At 42.5% G+C, this 27,007-nt stretch overlaps 1 protein-coding gene across 5 annotated transcripts; it reads right to left on the bottom strand.

Moving 5' to 3' along the window:
• Positions 1 to 15: 15 nt before the first annotated feature.
• On the bottom strand, positions 16 to 26,607 carry LOC124073068 (LIM and calponin homology domains-containing protein 1-like). 5 transcript variants are annotated; one of them, XM_046414979.1, is made up of 31 exons: positions 26,117 to 26,607; positions 18,809 to 18,879; positions 18,623 to 18,692; positions 18,415 to 18,521; positions 18,289 to 18,319; positions 18,084 to 18,194; positions 17,455 to 17,582; positions 17,202 to 17,272; positions 15,852 to 16,053; positions 15,472 to 15,678; positions 14,685 to 14,993; positions 14,234 to 14,503; positions 12,636 to 12,893; positions 11,476 to 11,835; positions 11,014 to 11,343; positions 9,189 to 9,533; positions 8,873 to 8,911; positions 8,006 to 8,135; positions 7,749 to 7,906; positions 6,997 to 7,639; positions 6,005 to 6,295; positions 4,806 to 4,896; positions 4,649 to 4,674; positions 4,313 to 4,426; positions 4,059 to 4,151; positions 3,754 to 3,952; positions 3,533 to 3,632; positions 3,192 to 3,266; positions 2,928 to 3,036; positions 2,740 to 2,842; positions 16 to 1,404 (listed from the first exon to the last, which is right to left on the bottom strand). In XM_046414979.1, the coding sequence occupies exons 1-31, from the start codon at positions 26,231 to 26,233 to the stop codon at positions 1,379 to 1,381; spliced, it is 5,184 nt and encodes a 1,727-aa protein (XP_046270935.1). In that variant the 5' UTR covers positions 26,234 to 26,607; the 3' UTR covers positions 16 to 1,378. The 5 variants fall into 5 exon arrangements, with proteins under 5 accessions (XP_046270935.1, XP_046270945.1, XP_046270963.1 ...); XM_046414989.1 differs by having other exon boundaries at positions 9,189 to 9,530; XM_046415007.1 differs by lacking the exon at positions 4,313 to 4,426.
• Between the last annotated feature and the right edge of the window lie 400 nt (positions 26,608 to 27,007).

Genomic DNA, 27,007 nt, shown 5'->3' with positions numbered 1-27,007 from the left:
AAAAAACAAACAGCATCCCATTTAAAATATTTTATTGATAAACATACACTTCCTATAAAAGACAATGAACTGAGTGCTCTATTCCCCTAAATGATGAAGCCGCTGTTGGATATCCAAATAGTGGCAAAGAAACACAGAGGAGAGAACGAGACATTCAGCCCAGATTCTGGGGAGGCAACACTTGTGAAAGAGGCAGGCGAGGAGAGATTGGAGGACACTGTGTATTGTCATAATAGTAGGAATAATTAACAGGGAAGCAGCATGACTTTGTGTCACTGTTTTTTTTTGGGGGGGGGGGGGAGAACAGCAGGTGATAAGCAGAGGCTGATCCATTTAGAATGTTTTTTGCTGGTATGGAACTGTGCTTCAAGTCAAATCACACATTGCATACATACCTTCACGCACACACACACACACACACACACACAATGTGCTGAGACCCTGAGGTCTGTGTGTGAAATACTCCTGCGCATTCATCACATAAGGCACTGATTCGAATGCAGTCAATCTATGAGAATAAACAATGGATAAAACATCTTAAAGGGAAAAATATTTCAAATCCAAAGAACACGTAGAATCAATAACATGCATTCTCATTCCTGTAAAATGAATTATAAAGAAAAACAAGCTCGCGTAAGTTAGCCAGATGCCCATGAGATTCAAAAATATTATGATGATGTACAACACAGAAGGAGGAAATTTAACAGATGACAACCTACATCAAACTCACACGACTCCGTCTGAGCAATAATCACAATAACTTATATATGATCTCCTTTCATGCAAAACTGTAAACACAAAACCCAAAATGAATGAGAAAGTATGATGATGAGTAAGGCATTATGATGGTCAAGCTACTCCAGGTCATCCAACCCAAACCACTTCGTGTTGCACTCAGAGAGAGTGGAGTCACATGATCAGTGCAGAAGCAGGAGGTTAATGAATCAAGACTTTGAGACTGAAGACAGTAGTGTTCAGCGTTTAGCGTAACATATTAAGCTTGTAGCAGAACAGATCCTTGTTTTAGTGTTTTGACTGTGCTGAGTACGAATGTGCAAAGGCTTAAACAGACTTGATCTCTTGATTATATCCATGCTACACATATTAAAAGAAGTGTATACATGTGTACAGTTAGGAGGCCAACACACATTGTACTGTATGTGCATGTGATGCTGTGTCTCTCAGTCCACACGTCAGTCCAGTTTTGCTCAAGCGTCCATAAAGCTGTTTGAGCCTTTCAGGGAAATACAACGATTCCAAAGCTCAGAGGAGATTCCCATAGTTTTCCAGAATATCCCAGGATGTGATTCAAGGTTTGACGATTCTCTGCCCAGTCACTGACGTGGACCGTGGGGGGTTCCAGTTCCAATGCAGGTCATCATAGTGTGGTGGGCTGACCTCTGCCTGCACACAAACACATCAAAATGTGTTAAAATCTGCACTCATAACTTCTAATGAGGTTGTTTTGTATGGCAGAGCTGTCTATCAGGTCTGATTCTTGTTGTTGTCTTTTCAGTTCGTTAGCTGATGTTGACAATTTGATGTACACCCTAACTCATTTTTATGAGGGGTGTAGTTCAAGGTTAGGTCAGTTCAAACAATCTGAAAAGTTAACGAATCAAAAAGGGTTAGGCGTGGCAGAAGTACTCATACCTTTTACTTGATTAGAAGCAGCAATAACACTAAAAACACTCAGTTATAAGTGAAAGTCCTGTTTTCTAACAACAGCAAAATGTACGTAAAATGCCAAAAGTGAAAGCATTTATTGGGCAAAAGAAGTCTCTATTACAGTGCTGTATTGTTTTATACATTATATGGTATTATTGCTGCTATTATTATTATTATTATCGACTCATTAGCATGTGAGCTTCATTTTGATGTCACAGCTGAGGGGAAACTGGTTTCAGTTATTTTACATATGGTTGGTTACTTTCATTTCTCGCAGTATGTCATATTTTATAAGTGGATTATATCTTTTAAAATCTCAATGTGTAAAGTTACAAGGAACCAGAGCAGCAAGAGAAATGTAGTAAAGTGAGAAATACTACATTTCTCTATGAACTGTAGTTGAGCAGAAGTATAAAATAACACAAAGTCATAAAGTAAAAATGCGGTGAGCGATTCTGGAGGAAGGTCGTTGAAGGGTTGTTGAGTCTCATTCTCATGCTGTCAAATGCCGGCGACCTGAGGACGAGACTCAACGCTCTTAAGTACCTCAAAACTGCACTTAAGTACTAGAGTAATTGTACTCAGTTACATTCCACTGCAAAGTCCAGTATATAAAAAAGAAGAGCCTTTAGGAAAGTCTTAAAGCAGAAAAAACTCTTCAGACTCCCTCCTACGTTCACCGCTGTCTGTGTTAACTGCTGAGTCACATCAGGTCACTAGAACCTGAACCTCTAGAACCGGTTTGCTCTCATGTGCTGTCATAGAAGAGATGGGAGAGTGTAAACAAACTCAGGATCAACTATGATTGGTAAAGCTCTGTTTTACGGTTCTTATAAATATGTGAAACTCTACTCCACATTTTGAAATTATGAAACACCCTGTGTGTAGTTTACATGCTTGTATCCAAGATTACTTTCCTTATAATAAGAAGAAGCTGGTGAGGTCCTGCACACCTCCCTTCTTTTTAAGTATACAGATACAGTTAATGGGGACTTCTCACTACGAATGTAAGACAACATACGTAAAAAAATGCGTGTCAGTCTGTGTGTGTGTCTGTGCATGTGCTCTCACCCCGAGATGCGATATAGCACTCATGACAGCTCAGCAAACCATTACGAATGCGTACGTCAGTCCCTGCGGTGGCGTCACCCAGCTGCCCACTGCACACTCCGCACTGAGGATGAGAAATACACTTTTTTTTCTTGTGTATGCAGATAACTGTGGTAGATGTAAAAACCATCTATACAGGTTATAAGTACCTTGAAACACTGCATGTGGAAAAACAGTCCCAGTGTGTCGATGATCATGGCAGCTCCTTTTCCCAGTGGCTGAGAACAACCAGAACACAGTCTCTTCCCACTAACACACCTGCACACACACACACACACACACACACAGACAGCAGGAGGAAAACAGACATTTTTATTTTTAGATACAAAGTCTACTTTCCCCACATTAAAGCATCCTCACCTCTTTGAACAGATTTGACTTGTTGTTGTGCATGTGTGTGCTAGGATCACTACCTGCTGGGTGAGGGAGGCTGAGGTGATGAAGGGGAGGATGGCTGCTTACAGGTTACAGCGTCATGTGATTCAGACCTGTGGTTTAAAGAAAAAAACAAAACAAAAAAAGAACAGATGAAATTATTTAAAAACATTTCAGATCCATGCATTGAATCATCCTCCCTGAATGCTGAACATCACTTGGTCATCAACTTGGACATCAGAAAGATCACAAAGTGGCACCTAGATCAACATCACATATATTTAGGATAAAAATGTATCAATATGGGACCTAAAAGACTCAAATGTGCTTGTGCATTTAAACACACACGCACACGCACAAACAAAGCATCCTGGCATACCTTTTAACAATATGTGCCTGGTTTAGCTGAGGGTTGCGGTCCAGAGAAGCCGTCTTCCACAGTTCCTGTTTCTTTGAGGGTTCATCATCACATGTGGAATCTACAAAAACATATCACAAAATAAACTTCTACCACGTGGTTAAACTGAGACTGAATGAGCAGCGCGTGGACACATGTGGAGACGTCCTGCACGTCAACGTGTATTTCTGCATGCATCTAACCCCGGAAGAAATGCAGCTTTGATGCATGCTGATCCTCGTTCCCTGTGGAGATCCTTTGGCCATTTCTCTGCAGAGGAGCGTTAGCCATTTCTGTGTCGTTTTTTGGAGTTGAAAAAGTCGTCCCTGTTTGACCCGACTGCTGATTTAACAAGCTGGTGGGAGTTAGGGGCGTTACAGTCTCCTCAAGAATCTTTCTCTCCTGGACGATTTGCGAATATAATAAAGATGCAACACGTTAGATATGAAGAAAAGCATTAAGTGGTGCTTTTGGTTTCATGCGTTTGTCAGTTTGTGTGCAATTGTACCTCTTCATTGTGCTTTCTCTCCTCCTCCTCCACCTCAAGCTGTGCTTTCTCCCACTCCTTCTTCAGCTTCTCCTGCTCCCTCTGGTATTGCTCCTGCACAGAGACATCATGCAAGTTAAATTCTGTATGTGCAGAAACACACTTTTAACACCCACATCAACAAATACACACCGATACACACACACACGTCCAGAACATCCTGTGCCAGTGCACTCATGGAAGCCATGCGCATACACACCATTCCACCAGTGTACCTGTAGGAGGCGCTCCTGCTCTTGCTGCCAACTTTCCAGGCGTTTACGCTCCTCGTTGGGGTCCCAGACCCAGTGATTAACACGTTTAGCCAAGTTCAACATGGGGGTCTCAATCTACCCAGACCCGACCAACCATCACACACACACACACACACACACACACACGTATATGGACCACAAGGACAGAAAGAGAGGAAAGGTGAGAGGACACGTCTGACTACAGCGACTACTGGAGACGAAGGGTCAGGACAGGGTCAATTTTAAGAAAGGAGAAACAGGAAAAAAAAACAAAAAAAAACAAGACAAAGCAATGTGGAGCTGCCTGGAGATACTCACAGTCATGCTGCTTTCCTCAAGTCCCTCTGTGGCAGAGACAGACACACACACACGCACAGATAAAATTTACATTCACATTTTACACAAGAAATGATACAAAATATCTGCAGCCAAGTTTATGCAGTAGACTATACTTCTTCCTGATTTGCGGTCTTACCTGTGACAGTGGGAGAATAATCTCGCATGCTGTTTGGTGATGTGGCCGGCTGAGCATTTTTTTCCTCAGACAACACGGTAGCACCATTGACCTGAAAGTCAAATATTCAACAAAATGAATAAAACATTAACTGGAAAGTGGATCTGTGGCTCTCCTCATCTCTATTTTTGTACATTTATTAAAATTTAATGGACCATGTATGTGTGTTTGAATGTTGAAGCCCGTCCAGTGCAAATCAAATATACCTAAATGATCCTTAAGCATGCAATAGTATTTTGATATCTCACTGTTTTATTTGTTTTTTTCTCTGGGCAGCTGCTGGCTTCAGTAAATGCAATATTAAAACGAGCGTCCTGAAGAGACTTGAAACTTGCTTTGCATAGGCCATCCATCACAGAGAAGAGCTGAAGAGTGTTTCAGGTCAGGCTCATGTTTCTCCACTGTGAGTTCCAGGTTCCACCCTCTTTAAAACGACACAAACACCCCCAACAAAGACTGTACTTAATTTTAGTATTTTAAACTAAAAGTAGAGTGTAGCACTGAACATACTTGTGTGTACTTATTAACCCTATTATCCCGGGGGATCATGAGTTCGGTCGTATATGTGTGTGTCCGTGTGTGAATCTGTCTGCAACTAATCTGGCTTTCTACCATCAACCTGATTCTTTTTTATGCACAACTGTGACCGAAGGACCTCTTATGACTGCAGTGATTCACAACTCTTAAAAAATTGTACATTGCTGGTGTGTTTTTTGAAACTTGTATGTCTTCCCTTCATTCCGCGAATCTCACGCAGACACGCTGGACAAACAGCCTGCTCTGATCTTGTTTTCTGCAGCAGTACAGCATCCAAAAACAAATTTCCCCACGGACACATGAAAGTATACTCAATTCTCTCCTGTCTTCTTTCTGTTTGTGTTATCATTTTGTGGTAATAAAGATGAAACAATAATTTCTGAGGGGACTTCTGAGACCAGAGTAAGCTACTAAACTGCAAACTTTCAATGCAACTACACTGATAAGATGTTTTTTTTTGGTTTTTTTTTAAAGGAACCTGTGTTTGCTTCCACTAAAACTGCACATGAATGAGTAGACTCAACAGCTCACTCTCATGTCTCTCACTTGAAGGCAATTGGATGGACGAAAACAATTCACACAAAACAAAATGTTAAAATCAGTGATATCTTTTTGAACATCACCTGTCCGTTGCTTTGGATATCCGGATGATGCGGCTCCACATGTGTGAGCTCTGTCACAATAGTGGTTGTGATGATACAGTTTCGGCCTCCAATCAGGGAGCTGATGGCAGAGCCTGAAGACGGGGTCGCCTTTTCTGTCTGCGGAGGTGGCGTCTGCTCCACGGCCTCCTGACTGGCCGCAGTCTGCTCGGAGGGAACATCTTTGAGCTCCTGTGGCGAGTGTTGAGCCGAGGTAGCCGGAGTGGATAAATCCTCCACCGTTTCTCCGTTCACTCGCACCAAGCCTTCCATCTGAGTGGGACATACACACAGAAGTTAGGATTACAGGAACATTTTAATCCTATATATTCCTAATTACGTGAGAGTCACACAATCCCTTGGATGTTATGTTTATGTGACTGCAGGCAGTTTAAGCATGAGGTAAACTTACAGCAATGCTGAACTCATTCAGTGTTTAGGGGCTCAGTTGAAGCTCTTGTCCAAACACTTCGATTTATTATTGCATTTTTTCTTCCCACTGTAAACTTCTCATTAAAAAATCTTTTTAAAAATAAATCCCCATCTCGTACATTACTGTTTGGAACTACTTTTTTTAGGTTTGTGGTTTATGGTCTACTTAACTGGAAAGTTAAATTGCGTAAAGTGCAGACCAACTCTGATTACACAACACAAAAGAAATGAAATGAAATAAAATCAGAAATACAAGTGTGGTTGATCACAATAGATCTGGAGACTAGAACGCAATTATACATATTTGAGTTCATCCAACGTGTAAACAGACTGTGGATGACACTTGTAGCCATGGACTAAGTTTGACATATTACTCAACACATCTCCAAACTGCATGCAGAGAACAAAAAAAAGCATCTGTGTCACTGAGTACGAAGTTGAAATGTTAAAACTCCTAAACACAACAAACAAAAGCATGAGTTCACAGTGAAGAATCAGATGATGCTGCTGACTTTTATGTTTGACTAATATGGTGCCCTCACCTTAACAGGTTTGTGTCCAGACTGTGTGCTCCTGGGCTGGCAGTAGGGCTTGGCTGCCAGCAGGTTTACAGGTCTGGGGCATACAGATGGAGGGGAGGGTAGTGTGTGTACAGGCTGTGTGCTGTGACACTGCACTTCTGCAGTCTGAGTGTGTTTGATTTGAGGCTTTGCATCTCCTGTAATCAGCAGTTTTTCATGTGTAGCTGGTGACTCCACCAGCTCGGATTTAGGTTCATTAAGTTGTAGTGACTGATGTGGCACATTTTCTGAGTTTTTGACCGGGCTGAGCGGACTGCTAGGTGTTGGGGAGCTGGAGGGGACGGACACTGATGTCTCCTGTTGAGCAGCTGCCTCTGTCTCAATCTCTTGAGGTTTTGTGGGCACCCGGTCTGTTGCAGCAGCAGGTTCTTGTTTGTGCAGAGGGTCAGATGTTTCAGAGTCACTCATAGTTGATGTTTTGTGCTCCTTCTCAACATGATTCGGATCCTGTTTGGGTTTTGAAGAGGATCTGGGCAGCTTTAGGCTGTCCAGTGTTGCATCACTGATGGTAAAGCGAAGAGCATAACGCTGTAAAACCATGGCAGCCTCCTCTGGAGTCGCTGCATTCCTGTAGGCTTCACACAGCTCTGCCTCTCTGCGCTCCCTAGAACAGACAAGTCAGTAAAGAAACTCATTTGAAGCCATTCGATTTTGTAAGTTACTTTATTGTACATTATGTCTTTGAAAGATCAAGGTCTCAGTATCCCCCTTACTTCTCCTCCACGATCTCTTTGTAGGTCTTAATGCTTTTCCTCTTGTGGCTGTCGCTTGCCTCCTCCTTCATCCTTTTCTCCATCCTCTTCCTCTCTTCCTCTTTCCTGATCAGCTCCTGTGACGCGCTGCGGCGGCGATTCTTCCAGCGAGCCAAGTCCTGTCACAGGGGTATATAATACATATAATCATGCCCTTCTACTACTTAAACGAACACTACATGTTGTCCTGCTCCACTGAAATGCCATGAGTCTCTTACGTCTTGCCAGTGGTCCTCTTCTTCCAGAAAGCTGTTGTACTGTTCGTGCATGCGCTCATATCGCGAGTGGCTCAGTGGTGGTAAGTGTTCCACCTCTTCCTCGTTAAGCATATCACTCATGCTCACACTCCTACAGAGGGAAAAGGCAGCATAATGTCAGACAAATGACCAAATCAACCAACAGATTCACTTTGTCCAGCTGGCTTGTTCTGGAAAACAGCAAATATTTAATCTCAATTAATATTTCCAACACAAAATTTCATACATGTACGCTGAAATCTAAATATCTAAAAATAATACACGTTTATGTCATCTGTGCATTTTCAAAATGTACAGATGAGATAAACACAAATGATCTGCCAGTAGTTGCAACCTATTTCTACAAGATATGATCACAAAGCAAGACATTCTTACTCACAACCACTAAAGGTCCACTAAATATAAATGCTTCAAAATAATCCATTTTTTTCCATCTGTACATAGTGGACTTATAGTAGCTGTGTATGCAATGTCCCACACACAGTAATGTGTCATTATTTCAGTAAACCAACCACAAGCAATTAACAAAGCAACTGAGCAAACTTAACTTATTTAGGCAAGCAAATCACTTTCAGTCTACTTAATAGCAGTGTGTCAGTCCAGTAGTCTACACAAGCTTGTGGCTTTTAATGATTAACTCATTTTAAACTAAAAAAAATGCAAATCGGAATTACATTTAAAGTGAAACTCAAAAGCAAAAGATGACAGTAAGAATGGATGTTAGTACAGAGTTGAATGTGGTGTGTTGTGGTGTGTTGTATACGTGCACAGCGTGTATGTATTGCTATCATGCAGAAGCATCATCCAGTGTCACACCAAAGGACTTACTCAGGGTCCTCAGACATAAAAGCAACTCGTCGGCTCATCCTAAAACAATAACAGAATAAAGTGAATGAGAGGAAAGAGCAGTGAGGGAATGGGTAGCAGGGTGTTAACGTCAGTCTTCACGAAGGAGGCCTCTACTTAAAACTTGCAACGAGTGTGGTAGAAACAAACAAAAAGCAGAGAGAAATTGTTTGGCTCTTGTTCACTTCCATTCTCAGATCTTAAGTGAAATAAAGTGCAGACAAGTTGAATGGCAAAGCTAAATCTGACAAGGGGAGCAATGAAGACACATGCAAAAGGAGTTCAACGGGCATCTCACATCATGGGAGGCAGATCATCGTCATCCAGCCAGAATGGCTTCTTTCGTGGTTCCTCATTCACATTCCACTTTCTCTCCTCCACCTCTTCCTCTACTCTTTCCTTTGGGCTCTGTTTTTCCAAGTCTGCCTCCACCTTACAAGTCTGGGCAGCAGGGCTGGGCGGAGGAGTCAGCGATGGAGGAGAGAGGGGCTTGGTCACATCTGTGACAGAGGCGTTAGGGATTGTCATGTCTCTCTCTTGCTTTCCATCCTCCTCCTGCCTCTTCCTCAGCCCCTCATTCTCGGGGAGGGTTGGGGCTTTGGAGGGCAGGGACTGAAGTTCTGCTTGCATGGTAACAATGCTGCTAAAACCCAGTGACAAAGCCAAGATTACAAGGAAATACAGCTCAAATCGAGACCGAATCACAGGACAGCAAAAAAACTGCTGCCGATCTGCTCCCTTTCTGCTAAAACTTTCATTCATGTTGCACTTCTGGAGTGGTCAGAACAGAAAGAGTCAGATTACCCACATTACAAAAAAATTATTTTCCCACTTACCTCTTGCAGTATCTAGTCATGCAGATAGTTTCACTTTAATTTACTGAGGTTGTGAGATATCAGCAATGTCAAAACGGAGGTGAACAGAATTTTGTTTGAGGTGGTTTTGAATTAAAACATGTATAAAATACAGAAGAAACATCTCTTTCCAGAGACTAGTCCGGATAATCCACAAATCTCACCATGATCAGTTTCCAATGGAAACAGTTTTTACTGTTGAGATATGACCCCTATCAAAAGCAGGCACGAGGGGCCACTCTTTTTTAAATATCATTATTTAATATTAATTTACTCTTTTGAATAACAAAATTGATGAGAAATGGTTTTTTGGTTGCTCCTGAAATAATTATTTGTGTCCTGAGCGAGAGAGAACTTTAATAGAGTGTTTCTGCAAACACTGCACTTCACACATCAGTGAATTAGTAATTATTTTCTTAAAAATACCTTTGAAGTTTCTTACAAAGAACAATGCAATTTGGTACCAGTGACAGGAAAAAGTTCAGTACTGGTGTAATTGGTCTTTTATTCAGTTCACAGCAAATCTAAGTGAATAACAAACTTGTTGAATTTGTCTCCAGGCAAACACATAATGGCAGAGAATAAAGACTCCAGTAACAAATGACTAATGAATGAATTTTTACTTTGATTTAAACTCAGCACTTCAGACATTGTTATAATTAGGAACAAATAACACCATTTTTTTCCCCAAAACTTAGAAGGAAACTGTTAGAAAATTAATTTTAGCTTTTCTTCTTTAATCTGGACAAATCTCGAGTAATAGAGAGTAGAGCAGCAGCTGTTTTGCCCCTAAGTGATTCAGCAGCGATTGACACTTTAAATACAAAGTTAACAGCCCAACACGATCGACATTCACCTCGAACCACAAGCAAAACCAAAAAGTCACGCCATACAAAGCCAACTTTACACCTCAACAACAAGAAAGGCCACAGAGCTCCAAACCAAGCACAATCTTTGTAATTTCACATGAGAACCAGAGCTCCAAGAATCCAGCCACAACAGCAAATCACATTTGACGAGTCCTTTCATATACAAATAATGCAAAGGAAACCACAAGCACCCAGCTGCAGTCACTAAAACATGCTGGTAAGGAAACAAAACAACACGGTCAACTTAGATCGAGTTTAAACAATCCACAGAGAATTTATTCATGTTAGAGCTGCAGGCCATAGAACCCGTCAACACAATCAGACCTTCATCTAAAATATGCTTTGTTAATTGCATTAGTTGACAGACACCACAGTCTCTCCATTCAAATACAGTAAATACCTGTCACTAGCCACCTTCTCTGTGAGTTTAGGTCTGCTGTGTAGCGGCTTCATTGCGGACACTGGGGCGATATTATATTTAGTTGATCCAGGTACTGGCAGGAACTGGTTGATGGACTGATTTGCTCTGACTGCACCCGGTTTTGGGAATGATCCGGTCCTTCGAGCCATCATATCGTCCTTCTCCAGGTCAGGCACAGGCCTGTTTTCATCATACTCATCCTCATCCTCATCATATTCACGCTCACTGTGAGATGTTGCTCTCATCACAGTCGCGTCAGGGGGTGGTTGAGCTGGTTCCATGGGAACTCTGGGTTGCTGTGGCGCCGCTCTGTGACAGAAACTCCAATAACTGAAATAACTGAACATCAAGCTGGGGAATTTCTTTGAGGAATCAAACCACACCAAGCTTGTTAGTGCCTTCTCATACTGTTAAGACAGGTCCACACAAATCTCCGCCCACCTGATGTTCAGTGTCCTGCTCCTGTCTGCCTGCACTTTCCTTCTGCTCTGTGGAGCAGCATCATTGGTGACCTCCCCTTGTGTGCAGCGTTTGGAGGCGGGAAGAGGCAGGAAACGGTTGTAAGTCACTGTGGCAGTGGTTTGTTTATGGAAAACTCCCGTCCTCCTCGCCATCATGTCATCTTTCTGAAGATCTGGGACCCTCTCCTCTTCCTCTTCCTCCTCCTCCTCCTCTGTGCTACGTTCATACTGAGCTAGACGTGCATCCAGCTCTGTAGGAGTAGGAGGAGTTTCAGGGGTCCATGGTGCGAGGTCAGCAGAGGGAGGTATAGTTTGATTGAGGTCAGCGCCATCTACCTGGCTGTAAGAGCATCATATAAAGCTCAAACCGCAGCAGCAATGATGGATATTTCATAGCCAAGCTTGCAACAAGAGTCTTAAAATCAAGGCATGAACGTGCTGAACCAAAACAAGAGTCTTAGTAAAAGCTAAGTAAGGGTTAGAAAAAACATGCAAAACTAATGCAAATCTACAAAAATGACCTGTGATGACAATTCAAGCCGCAACAAACACTTTGACCATCAGAGTCAGGTGGTAACATTCAATTTTTAAACAGTAAAAGATAACATACACAAACAATTGATTAAAAAAAAAAAGCCTAAATTTGGTTGCCGGCGCTCTCTCGTCCACTATATGCTTAAGACACTCCTTAAAAACTACCTAAAACATGTCTTTGGTATTCCTCTGCAGCAATTTCGTGTTATTTATCACCAGTAATTATATTTCAGTGAATTGTTAGTGTTAGCCAATTTATCTAACACCACTTGCCACAGCAAGATGTACATGCAAGTGTGCAAGTGTGTGTGTTTGTGTGCGTGCGTGTGTGCATGCATGTGTGTACCTTTGTTTCGTATTGAAAGTACAAGCAAATCAGTGCAACGCAGAGAAGCGCATCCAACAGCCTACTAATTTACTCATTCAAATACGCCTGAAATGTAAGACATTTTCCAAAATGACACTGACAGGCAATTAAATCACAAAAACAAAATAAAGGAATAGAAAGGAATCTATTTATTCCTTGATACTGTCCGTACTAATGCAAGAGACTCTGGATTCAAGCCACTGTAGCCTAAGTTGCCTTATATTTGGCCTCGTCCATACCTGTGTTCCCGCTCTGAAAGCTGGGAGCCCAGGCCAATGGTAGGCATGGCTACAGTTGCCTTGGAAAGGAGTCGTCTTAGCAACTCAGTCTCCTCCCCTTCACTTGACATGACTGTGTCTATTGGCTGCTTGATCTCAGTCACGCCCCCAAAGGTCACAACTTTGCTGTGACCTCGTCCAGCTTTTGCTGATCCGCTGAAAGGACCTCCATAATTTTTCTCCAGACAAGCCTGACACACAGGGGCCGGGCTAGCCTCACTGTAGATACAATCTCACAAATGAAGACAGGCACACAAACACAGACACGCACACAACAACAGCCAGCAAAAAGAGCAGGGAAGAAAGAAAGAGGGTGGAAAAGAAATCATGAGCAACTAGACACAGAAAATCAGACTGTGGAGACAAAGGAAGGATGAGGTGGAAATGATGAATCAGACAGGAAGTGTGGATGGACAGAAGAGGACAAAGCATTGGGTTGGGTACTTAAATCTCCTCAACACACGTGTACATTCACACATGCACACCATGCTTTTTGCCTACTTTAGGTAGCCAGATTTTCCTGGTAACTACTGCTCCTCTGGGAACACAAAAAAGGTCTTTCTCCTATCTAATGACATCAGCACACAGAGAGAAAAACAAAGCCAAAGCAGTGCTCACAGCCAACAGTAGCCTCCTCTTTCAGCCTCACACACACACACACACACACAGTTTCATACACAGGGGCCAATTCCCTACTCTGTTTCAATGCCTGTCAAAGAAGACTGAAGAGGACTGAAGTGCACAATAGTGAGGAGAAAAAAACAAGCAGATGAGAACATGGTGAGCTACAGAGAAAAGAAGAGAATGGAAACTAAAGGACATGTATAGCTGCTTGAAAAAGGATATAAGAGCCTTAAGAGAGAACAGAGCTGAGATTGAATATTGACAAGTAGATGATGCAGGTTTCTTCTGTGGCTTTTTAAGCAATTCTGATAGTGCTTCTAACAGAAAAAAAGATTATGATGTGGCCTTAAATCTGTCTCAAAGAAACTTTCATTTCAAGGCTGCAATAAGCAACTATTGACATTGTAGATTAACCTGTTGATTAATCTTTTTGAATTTTCTATGAATCATTTTGGTTTGATTGATATTAAACCCTTTTAATAGCAGCAATCGTCCTAGTCTCTTCTGAAAGGTAACTGTTGGCAGTTTATTGTCAAAGAGCAATAACTATACAGAATATTGTTACAAATGAACAGATGTGGAAAATAATATAAAAGTATAAGATTATATTGTGAGATTATTTCATCTTAGTTATAACGTATATTTTTTCACCTTCACTGTCCCGTCTTGTGGGCACTTGTTGCAAAATAAGAAACTGCTGGTACCTAATATTGGGATTTTAAAATAGCTGACACAAAGAGACACATTGTGCTTTAACTTCAAATGAAAATCTCTGCAAATTAGTGACTCTCTTCTGCCTGCAATGATCTAAAATTGAAGCATGCGCACACACACACACACAGTCATTAACAAACCACACACTTCACGCACAGTACATCAGGATTTAAGTGCTTTGTGCTGCATGTGTGCTGAAGCAGAGAGTGTGTTTTGGGCACCTGGGTTCAGTCATCTTGAGCCTCTCCCACTTCTGCATATCGGAGTGGCTCATGGAGGTAGACACAAAGCTTACTGGTCCGTCCCTATGAGGGAGGGGCCTACTCTGAGCCCGCCTTTGAGCCAAGTCATCCTTCTCCTTATTAGGCACCGTCTTAACCTTTCCCTCTTCTCCCTCTTCCTCCTCATCCTCCTCTTTCTCACGGCGAGAGGCTGAGTTTAGGAAGGGGTTCTCTTTTCGTGTAATGATGTCAGGGACCACTTCCTTGTCACTGTCCAATCGCAGAGCCAGCACAATGGCATCACACGGCACACATTTTACAACAAAGTGGAGCATACACACGTCAAACCACAAGTGACCACAACACCCAGAAAAGGAAAGAGTGTATTTAGCAGTAAGTTAGAGAAAATGGAGGAAAAAAAACGTATCACACACAAAGAGACGCGGCTAACCTTATTTCCTTCTCCTGCAGTGTTTTCTGCGAGGCTTGTCTAATCCCTTCCCAGCGCTGTCGGTCTTTGTTGCTACATATAGGTGGAGGGACAAACTGATGCACCTTTGGAGCAACGGGGCTGCGATGAGCCCGTCTTGATGCCAGGTCATCTCTGTGTACATCCGGAACTTTCCGCACCTCTGCATCCTCTTCCCCATCAGAGCAGGAGTCCAAGGCGGATTTCTGAGAGCTCAAAAAGTCATTCTCGCAGCGAAGGATGATGTTCGGGGACGGCGACCTGACCACCTGTTCCTCCATTGTGGGAGGGCTGGGGTTGGAGATGGGATGGCGCGGCAAGGTCATTTGGGAAATCAATAAAAATCCATTGCTGTATCTTGTGAGCAGAGGCAGTGACATGCAAAGTCCAGATTTGACACGTGGTCACGAATATTACCGGGGGAGTCCAGTTGACTAGCTCACAAGCAAACTGTGTTCGTCCTAAAACCAAAGATTTCTTTTACAACCGCACAGCAATTCATGACCTATAAAACCTTGATTACGATGTTAACTGACAACCAGCACAGAAAAGGAGCAAGCAGTTAGTTGGATTTTAATCCCAATACACAAAAGTCATTATTAATAAGCTAGTCTGCTACAAGCACACAGCTACATAAAAATCGAACCACAGCAGCAGTGTGAATGCAGTGCCAGGAAAAATAAAATTTCCATAACAACAATCCATTAGCGAACACAATCGAAAGTGTCAAACCACAACAGCAGCAGCTCTCATGCCTGTCCTCCCTGACCTGCTGTAGCGAACGGCAGCAGGCAGAACTTTGATCCCTGCCTTCTCCAACTTCTGCAGCTTCCGCTGCTCCAACACTTCCTGGGTCACCTTCTCCTCTTCCCGTCTTAGTTTCTCTCCATTGTTCTCAGGTGCCCAAGTGACAGTTTTGGGAGTTTTATGGTGCGTTCCAGCTCTTTTGCCCTGCTCTGGAGTGGCTTGAGGGTGACTGGGAAACGGTTTGTAATGGCAGGGAAAGATTAAGGATGAAGTTTGTGTGTCTTGTGTGATTTACCTTCTCTTTCGACTCAGTTTTTATGTGCTCCTTTGCAGCACTAATTTCTGTATGAAATGCATAATTTGCATCAGAACAATTTACTGCACTGTTATGTTGGTCATTACCTCCGTTGCTCTCCCTCCTCTGCATGTGGTTTCCGCCGTGGAGTTGGGATGTAGGAGGTGACATTGGAACGGTTGGGAAGAAACTGGTTAAAGGGAATGGAGCTTCTTGATTCGCTGCTGGCAGTCCGTCTGGCCAACATGTCGTCCTTCCGCACATCTGGCCTCCTGCCGGAGCCGTCGGCCTCCGAGTCGCTGCCTCGCCCTGGGGAAGGTTGGAAAGTATGTCAGAAACTATTTTTCACTGGTCCTTATACAATAAGCTCTTTGAATCCTCTATGATCCTCAAGAAATGCATACTGGCTCAATGTTATTTTATAGCCCAAAGAATGACCATTCCCATCCCACAGTGTTATGTCCCACAATGGTGATTTTGTCTCTTAAAATTTCTCCTAATCAGCACACAGAATCTGAAGGTTTTATGAGTGTTTTATGTCAATTGAGAAATTAAAGGATATTTTCTCCTTGGTCATCGTTTCTGTTGATTATAATAACAACAATATCCTAAACTGCTGACTTGTTTGCAACTTGTCTGGTTGTCTGTCTTGTTTGTTACATTGTCCAATCTCCAGATCTTCAGATATCAGCAATTAGTCCACATGACTGAAAAATATGATTAATATTGTGATAAATAAGAATAATTCTTTGAACTCAACCATAACATCACTCTATGAGCAATCAATGAAAAATACTGACCACTAACCAAAGTTTTGACATGCTTATTGTGTGTAGTGTGTCTAGTTGGATAGTGAATATTAGTTGGTGCAGCAGGACACTTTCTCTGTGACCTTCAGGGAATGCAGGGAAGGAGTCTATTTACAGCTCTGGAATAGCGTTTTTCTTGTCACCCTACTGCCCACATACAACACTGTCAATATAAAAGACACAAACAGGATGCCTGTGATATTCTCTCAAACACACACACACACACACACACACACACACAGACTGACATATGAAAAGCCGGATGTTGACCTCAGCCTGTATTTCCCAGGTCAAAATCTCTCGTGATTGCTACTTAGACCAACAGCTGCACCATCTGGGTCACACACACTCACACACACACACACACAGTGGCGTGTGTGGAGTGGTGATGTTCAGCTGTTGTCCATAGCCTGCTCAACTGGCCAAAACATACCAAGGTTAAAACCCCAACATGTTACAGAACTCAGAGAGGGTCACACTATTTATGGATGAGTGGTTTTGTATTGCTTTAAAGGTGCAGTCCAAAAAAAATTGGTAAATATATGAGAAGATCTATAGCATCTCTCATGTTTGTGTGTCAAGTATGGGGCTAGCTTAGCTTAGCATAAACCTCAAAAGCGGGGGGGAAACACAGACAAAGACACCAACCATCGCTGTTGCCTCGATTCACCACATCAGGAGAAGGGCTGTGCTGTGAGCGGGAGCCAAAGGAGTCGAGACTGTCAAACAAAAGAAAATATTTTAGATTGTAAATGTAAGTATAAATAATATATCATTGGGACAAGTTTTGAAGTTTGAATTGAGTTTTTAAAATGTAGAAAAGCTGTATTCAACTCCTCCTTGTGTTTGTGTCCCCATATTTGGGTGTGTCTGTGTGTGTGTGTTGACAGATGCCCCTCACCTGTCTAGGGAGTTGTCACGAGTGTGTCGTGGTGGAGAGAGAGACTCACTCCTCTCAGAGTCCCAGCAGTCGTAACCGCTGTCTCTGACGCTGCCCTTCTGGGGACTCTCCCCTGCTTCCTCGCTCTCCTACAAACATACACATGCAGACAGCGAAAACGTCTCAACCATAAGCAAAATAAATGAAAAAAGTGCATAAAGTGGGAAAGATGTATGCAGAAGCTCACTTAAGAGAATATATATGGGTTGGGATGAGAAAAGAGGACCAAAAGCAAATGAAACAAAAAGAACAGAAAAATGAGAAGCCAGGTGTTTGCTCATTGTCTTGCAAAAAACAGAAAGAGCAAAACTTTTAGTTGATTCAGTGCATAAAATCTGCACAGGTAATCTTTTTCAGCTCATATCCTGCACTCTTTTCTGTCTCCCTTCCAAAACAGGAGTAGCTGTGGTGTAACAAAAACAAAAATGTGTTTGTCTCCTGTCCTGGGTGTCTCTCCTGCACCCCAACAAAGACAGGAAACTAACAAATCCATCCCCCGGCCTCCTCCTCCGTGACTCTTTCTGACTTTCTGTGTGTCCCCCCTCCTCTCTCCCCTCCTTCCTGCTGTGTCCTCTTCACTGCTCACTCACCACCCTCATTTGAGCAAGAAGCCCTTCAAACTCCTTGAGGTTGAGAGAAGGGCCGCCGTAAGAGGGGCAGCCGCCGGCAGCCTTCCCAAGCCAGAACACTGTGTTCAGCACCTGAGAGACATCGATACGAAGGTTTGGTGTACATTCATAAATGTTAAGCACGCTGATGTAAAAGATAAAGCAAGAAAGGACAAAAACTACTCACATTTTTCAGTTTGCGGTTGCAGTCAGAATCCCTGGAGAGAGAGAAGCGTGTTACTGTCAGGTGACACTACGTTAAAATGGGTCTGAACAGGAATAAAAAACACACACACACAAACACTCCTATTACTTGAGGTTAGCTCGTATTGAAGTGTCTTGCAAGTCCCCGGGGTCAAACAGCTGGGCGCCCCTCAAGCCCAATTCCTCACAGCCCCTCAGGAAGACTGACAGGTTGTCCTACAAGAGACAGCAGGGGACCACAGACAGTGGGAGTTTATCACTCTGATGAACAGGGTGACTTATGGAGATGAATGTCACACCAGAGAGTGTCTTCTTACCAGCCCAGCAATGGGGGTGGGCAGTCTGTTGATCTTCTTGACCAGCCCTGGTTTGATTGCGCTCAGCAGCCTGAGTGTTGGAGGAGGGGGAGAAGCAGAGATTTATTGAGGCTTAGAGGAGGATTCATGTAAGTTGTTGCTACTTCAGACATCAAAAACTGAGTGGGAGTGATGTCACACGCTTACTCGCATAACAGGATGCCGTTCTCCAATCCGCTGCGGAAGTCCTTGTCTCCAAAGCTCTTCCCCGTTACGGCCTGGGGACAGAGGACAGGAAGTGACAGATGTAAGGGAGGTGGGCTGGTGGGCTACAGCTGCAACTAACAATTATTATCTGGGGAAATGAGAGTATTGGTATCCAACTGGTGCTCAATCAGCAAAAACTTTGTGTTGGGGTTTCAGCTGGAATTGGGAGAAAGAAATTGGCTTTGGCGCATCTCAACCTCTTAAATGTGTCACTCCGGGATTTAAAAATGTAAAACTTCATAGAAAGCAAATAAATGCACAAAAGAGCTGATCATACATCATATAATTAGGCAGAGAAGAAAGACATCAAACCCCATTATGTCACCATAACACAGCACATAAGACTGCATTAGATGCAGCTACACTACACTGATGTCCACCCTGATATCCATCTGTCTCTGCGTTTTTGGTCATGCTGCTCTTCTTATTGGTGTCATGAAAAACATTAGAACAAAATATTATAAAAATATTTAGAAAGATGTAAACTGAATATTTGGGGGTTTTGGAAACTGACTAAACAAGCTCTTCCTACTTGTGATAGGTTCACTGTTTAGAGACATTTGATAGTTTAAATGAGTAGCAAAGTGACTGAAGAATTATAATTAGTTACATCTCTAATATGATCACTGTCATTAATCGATAAATAGCACATACAAAAAAGAGGCTTGAAGACTTTGCACTGTGCCTCCGTGGGTCCCTGACAGAGAAACCTGCTGCTGCCACATGGTTCACCCTTCCCCCATCATTTTGCTTCAGTAGAAACGAATCAGAATAACGCCAAGCTAATGACACACTGCTCCATGCCCTCATTCTATTTTCCCAAAATGCACCCACATCCGCATGTCCCTGACTTAGATGCGTGCAGTTTTAGCCTGAGAGAGCTACAATGATAACCTCAATCCTCTAACCTGCACTCCAAATTGCAGTCTATCCTGTGCGGGCAGGAGAGGAGGAGGAGGAGGAGATCAGGAAGCTAACAGCGACATACCACCAGAACACCAACCCACACACACACAGACTACATTCTGGAACTGTTGTGTAACCAGCAACCAAAGATGAATCGAGATAAAAGAGAGAGGTCTGACTTCTAATCCAGATTAGCACAGATTACAGTTAGCACCCAACTGCAGGCCCACACTCTCTCTGGCTCTACTGCTCATATACAGCATATGCTGCTTTACATCCATCCACAAAAACCTCACTTGAACTGAGCCAGTGTCAGTCTTTGTTGGCAACGGACCACCAGACTCTGCCTGCCTTTGTTTACTCTCTCTCTCTCTCTGGTGATATTTATGATTTATTTATATTTGGTTATGCACTGCTATGGTGCACATGGGCCATATGTATGAGAAGAACACACACATATGCACACACACACACATAGTGGATCTCTAACTATGAAAACAGCCTTTTGTTTTTTGTTATATAAGTGATGACCAGATGTTTCCCATTGGCATTTTCTTTTTCTTGTCTTTCATCATTCTGTTGTCACACACACACACACACACACACACACACACACACACACACAGCCGTCCTACTCTCCCTCATTATAGTACTCTCCTTGTTCAGTAAATTATGCATGACCACACTGTGTTTCAAAGACCCGGAGTTAGATCTTAAAAAACACGACATATGCCAATGTATGTGTGTGTGTGTGTGTTTGCGTGTGTATTCCTGTAGCTGTGGGGACAAAAATCTGCCAGTCACATCGTGAGGACTCGTCTTACTTACGGGGACAAAATGCAAGTCCTCACAACATAAATCATTATATATCAGGGTGAAGATTTGCTTTAAGATTAGGTTGAGGTTAGTGTTTGGTTAAGGTAAGAATTAGGATGAGGCAACTAATGTTTATTGTGATGGTTAGCTGGTGGTTAAGCCTCCAGGAAATGAGTGTAAAGCTATGTAATGTCTCCAAAAGTGATGGAGACACAACTCTGTGTCTGCTTGTGTGTGGGAGGCAGGACACAGACAGGCTGGGGGTGGTTAATGACTGTTTATGTTTATGAAATGCTGATACTGAAATACGGCAATGAGACACGGTGACTGGTGTGAGCATATACACTGTGGACAGAAAACTCATGAAAAATTAAGCAAAGAAAAAGACGAGTGTCACGAGTGTGTGTTAAAGAAGAGACACGGGGTGTATGTGTGTGAAATGAACATTCATGTCTCCTCCAAAAACCAAGCCAAAGCCCTTGGAGGTATTTCAGCAGCAGCAACAGTAATTCGACCCTCCCTCGCTCCCTCATGGTGGATTGCTCTGCTCAGTCTGGGTGAATGGCAGCAGCAGCTACCATTTAAACCCTGAGGTGAAACTGTGTGTGTGTGGTGGGGGGGCAGAAGAGACACAGAAGTAGGCCAGAATACCCCTTACTTTTATTTTAACAACTGCGAGAGGACGGAAAGTCTGAGAGGCTAGAAAAACGGAAAACAGAAGAAGAGAAAAATATGCAGTAAATCAAGTTAGTGGTGTAATTTCTAAAGAGCACATTAACTGCTGTGATGCATTAAAGCCACAAAAGCTAGCATTTTGTAAGCCCACATTAAAAGCAATAATAATATGGGCCCATGCTGCTGCAAATGACAGTTTGTTGTCTATGTTTCCCCTGAGTTGAACCTACGTTTGTGCCTCTTGTGTCCATTTCCAATGTGAGTAAAAGCGCCTGTTCTTCAGAAAAATAAATGAAAAGAACATCCTCTTACAATAGTTGCTGCTGTTTTAATGATATTTCCAGAATCCTCAAAGTCTCTTCTAAACATTTGAAAAACATATTACCTTTACTGGATGATACTTAAGATTTTCTAAGGTTCCCATGCCACAATTTTATTTTCCGTGAAATAACACAAACAAAAAAAAAAAAGCTGTATCATCACATTACAGGCTTTTCAAAGATCACTGAGTATTTGTTTTTCAGAGGCAGCTTAGCTCAGGGACTCTAATGGAGTATGAGAGGCACAGACTAGGGTTAAGTTGAACCACACTGAAGCGTCTATGTGCCTTCAGTAAAGCCAACTGATGGAGATTTAGAGGGTTAGAGCTCCAGTGAGCTCAGACCACTGAGGGAGGCTGCTGTTTTGTGGTGCTGCAGAAACATTAGCCTTGTTATAATGTCATCATGTGCTGTAGGTGGTTTGCACACTTATGACCACGTGACATACAGGGAGAAAGAGAAGACAACAAAGAAAGGTAATAGTAACAAAGTCATAGTCCAGATTGAGGATGTTTAATCTGCATCAAAATAATTAACCAGAGTGACTCGACACTAGACAACATCACTCTTCAGCTGCTGACATTTGATATCTGTTCAATATGAGGAGCAAAAGCATCTCCCTGGTGTTTTTCCAGGACACCTATTGAATTGCTTATATTGAAAATGTATAAATGTATTTGTAAAGTAGTTTTTTTCATCACAGTAAATAAATGACTAAAATGTCATTTACAGGAATATATGATAAGCCACTGTATGCACTGCGTGATATTTTGGTATTTTTAATTCGATAAAAAATTTCCAAAAACTGGCAAAATATGACATTCTACAGATCTACTTTAATTAACACATTTCTCTCTGTACAAAAATTATAGTCATACTTATTCAAAATACATAAAGTTGCTTTAGTTTGTTGTTAAACCTGCATTTGAGCAAGAGAGTCGACCTCTGAACTTTTCCAGTGTTCTGAGCATCCTAAATATAGTATTTTAACGCACTGCTTGTTTCACACAGCTCAGTGTCTGAGTTGACACAACAAATACTAATGCTACTTGAAAAATCTGCACAATACTTGTCCGAGCCAGTTGATCATGTATCATGGTACAGCATAATTATGGTGAACCCTTCTGCAGGTTTTGTGCAGCCTCCTGATGCCTTACAAAAACAACGACGCAATCTGTTCAGTGTCGTCTGTGGCAAACCGACTCTAATGGCTTTACAAAAACTCTAAAAACCACTGATGCATGACAGACATCTCTGCCAACAATAAGTCTGCGTCATCATTGATTCGCATTCTTCCATACAACATTTGATGCACGGAAAATCTATGAATCCCCGCTCTCTCTCTCTCACACACACACACACACACTCCCTCTCTCTCTCACGTGCAGACACAGCTGGCTGTCTGGGACCATTGGAGTTAATCTGGTCAGGACAGCTGTGACATCTGGTGCACACACACACACACACACTTGTTCAGTCACACACATTCTTTCTTTTATTCCATGTGACTGACCTTAACTCTTGCTATGTACTGTATGCCGGTGACAGCAGAGGTTAACTGCAGTCACTAAAGTTAACTTTGTGTTTCTCTAAGCTTGGACAACTTTAACCTGCTCAATGTCACAACCAACGGCTTTGGAGCGCTTCCTGCAGTGTGCATCGGCTTTGAGACAGTCTAATCCCACCTTGTCTCGTCTATAAACAGATAGAAAGGCCTTGTTTGTGCCAGTCTAATTTCCTGCTCGGGTCATGTGGTGATATATAGCCTACTGCTCTACTGCCCCCCTGGAAACAGTGACACCTGAGAGCCTGCCCATGTTATGTTCCCATAGTGACCAGTGTCACCCAACCAGGGCGTGTCTGAGACGTGTGTGAGCGGTATCATGCATAGCTGATCACCTTGTGTGTGTGTGTGTCTGTGTAAGTTTTGCATACTCCTACAGACATGCCAAACTCACACACAGACTGAAAATGCAGCACAGAGCACAGGGTGGCATGGTTAACCCTGAATCATCCCCACCTGTGAGAGCATGTAAATACAGCTCTAGAAATAGAGTCAGCTCGACCAGCCTGAAAATAACTGGAGAATTAAGAGGCAGGAAGACGACAAAGCAAGAGGAACACCGAGCAAAGACACAGCAGGAGAGATTAGAGCATTAACAGTGACGTGACTCTGTGAGACAACCGATGTTTACAAAGCTACCATTGGTGCTCCTTAAGCGCTTACCGAAATGCGTCCATTTCATCAGGTATCAAAAACTGTCAAAAATTTTAATCTTTGAAAGTATTTCTGGGAAGTGATTTTCAGTAGCCGCCCCCCCCTCCAAAAAAAGGCTGAAGGAATAGCATTTACTATAGACTTAAGCTATTTTTATTGTTAATGGTTTACAGTGATATTTTTAAAACTTGGTTGAAATTATCTATATTTTGTATTACAATTTGGAGGAAGTACTTCATTCTGTAAAAACTACTCTGACAATAGACCGTCATATTGGTGTTATTTAATTTATTTGTGCTATTTGTCTGGTGTTTGTCATTGTAAGTCACATGACTGATGGACTGCATGTCAGTAAACCAGAAACTCCCTCAGACCACCATGATGGAAGCAAGTCAGCCGAATAACATTTAAGGAATAAAACACAACATATTTGTGTTTTTTGTTGATGAAAAAGTGTCAAATATGTAATTTATATGTCTGGATAGATTCTTGTCTTGTTTACTTACTCTGTGACAAATGTTTCCAAATCTAAATTGCAACTTTGCTCACTTTAGACTCTTTGCACTTCTTGTTTAAAGAAATCCTGTGTTAACATGTTTATAGCCTTCAAGTCATGAAATTGAAAAAGCGTAGTTTTCATGTAAGTATCATATTGGCACCAGTATGTCTGTATAAAATTTTCAAATATAACCAGTTCTAACAATTGAAAGTACGCTTAATGCATCAAAACAAAGTTTACTATATAAACTAAAGTTTATAAGAAGATAAATTATTTCTTGCGATGTGTATGTGAATAATTATTAAATAGCTGATAACGTTAAACTGTAATATACTATAGACAAACTTTTGTAATCCTTTTTGGTGACTGAGAAGGCCAAAGACTGACTTGCGAGAGTGAGAGACATCCGACCTCAACATCATTATTTAAAGAGATAACTGCGAGTTTGATGGGAAATTATTTGTGCATATTAATATCCCTAAAGCCACCAAAATAGGTCATATGTCTCAACAGAAATAGACTTTACAAATGCTGATAACTTTAATTTTTCTAGAACTGGATATAGGGCACTGACAAAACTGAACTGGGTGGATTGGAGATGAATGATCTACTTCTGTGGCCTTTAAGCAATCGTGGAGAGAATATGCAGCCCCGCGCAAACTATTCAACATTAGGACGGATACAGACCGACAGACAGAGCACTTTGCTTTCCTGTTTTGTTAAAAATGTGTCTGGCGATTAAAATATCCACTTGAGTCGTCGGTTATTAAACATTGTTAAACAAATTTTCTGTTCGGTTTGTTTCATTGTTTGCTCTGTTTTGCCTATTTTAACCTGTCATCTCACTCATTTTCTAACAAGGACTACAATAAAAATGAGTTTTTCAGCTTTTGGAGGCTGTCTAATGTGCATCAAGATTGGTTGTCTGTATCTGTTTTTTTGTTTTGGTTTTTACCCTCAGATTTTCCAAAACAAATCTATCTATCCGTCTCATTCTCAGTTTACCACAGCCTGTTTAGTGGGCAAAACTGGCAAGCTGAACAGATTCGTGGGACTTTTTCATGGCGTCACGTTGTTGTACTTCCAAACCTATTTTTTTACCAAATCTGAGATTCCATTTGGCAGGTAACTCAGCTAGGCTAAAGCGGGGACAAGCACCGTGATGAAATGAGAAAAATAAAATAGGTCATAACACAGCTCCACGGGCGAATCATGATTCACCACTCAGGCTTACAGAGAGGCGTTTTTTAGCCGACCAGATGATGATGATGATGATGATGATGATGGAAGCGATGCAGTAAACCACACATGGTAATCTCATCCGATGCGATCAAGTGCTGCTCCAGTAGGCTATAGCATCTCGTGCATGACTGCTGGCCCGGTTTCATAACCATGGCAACCGGAATCCCCTCGTGCCTGAAAAAGGGGGCGTTACTCCTCCCAGCAAGTAGAAAACGGACTCTTCGTCGTGACAAAACAAACGGGGGGGAAAACAATTTTATTTCACTTTTATTATCTACTTTCTTGCTCGGTTGGCGTTAAACGTCCACATAATGTTGGTGTGGGGACTAAATTTCAGTCAGGGCTACACATGTGCGAAAACTTTTGACACATACGGTTGTCCACACATGAAGCAGAGCCACACGGTCCCATACGGTAACCCGACACTGCATCGGGCCCACGACAGGTGACGATGAGCCGGTGCTGTAGGACTATGGTATTTATATCCCAGTGAAAGTGTGGCCCGTTTCTGTCCCCGCTGCGCTATAGCAGCAGGGCCCCCATGAGCCTCGCTGAGCGGTCACTTCACTTACCTCTATCCACTTCTGAGCCTCCTGACAGGCTGGTTCGGGATGGTTCGGCTCCAACCGCTCCGAGTTTTCCCGCGGCGGGGCGTTCGGGACATCTCGACCTGCTGCGGCGCTAGCCATCTCCAGGCAGGCCGTTTGACCAGGACCAGGGAGACTGTGGGACGGTGATGATACGCTGATATGTGATAAGATGTGAGGCGGTGTGCTCCCCTCCCCGCTCTGTCAGTCCGTTATCCTCCTCCTCGTCGCTTTCTACAGTCAGACCACCCCGCAACTCCTCGCGCAGTCAGTGCGTTTGCGTAGCCCTCTCGTGCTCCCAGCACAGTCCAGCTCAGACTGTGGCACAGAGATAGAGGCAAAAAAAAAAAGAAAAAAACCTCTCGCGACGCCGGCGCTGCAACACGAGCCAGACGCTAAAAATAACGATTCTTGAGCCCTGCCGAACTGCGCGAGGCCTGCTGCCGCGCAATTTCGGGCACGTGAACGCGCAGGCAGGAATCTATGCGGGGGGGTAGAGATAGAAAGAGACAGGAAAGAGAGAGAAATTGGAGGACTGCAAAAGATGTCCCGTTGTATAACAGTTCCCATGCGTCAGAGTTGCTACATTTGCCTAATGCTTACCTGGGCAACACAAAGTCTACTGGCTCAGCAAGAAAATGGCTTCATTGTTATGTTGAGACAATGAAAGATAACTTGAGAAACACAAACGGGGAAATGACACCTTCAAATTTTGTTATAATTTATTATTGGGTTTTGCCAGTTGGTCAAGTGAACGGTAGGATTTCAGAAATACTGAGGTTACAGACACCTAAAAGTCTGAATTTTAGCTGATTTTTTCAACATTTACTTATTTGGCACTAATTATTCAATTAGATTTAATTTCACCATCTTTGA

This window comes from Scatophagus argus, chromosome 2 (assembly GCF_020382885.2).
Source record: "Scatophagus argus isolate fScaArg1 chromosome 2, fScaArg1.pri, whole genome shotgun sequence".
Taxonomy (NCBI): domain Eukaryota; kingdom Metazoa; phylum Chordata; class Actinopteri; family Scatophagidae; genus Scatophagus; species Scatophagus argus.
Note: the sequence above shows the minus strand (reverse complement) of the source record. Positions and strands in the feature narration are given on the sequence as shown.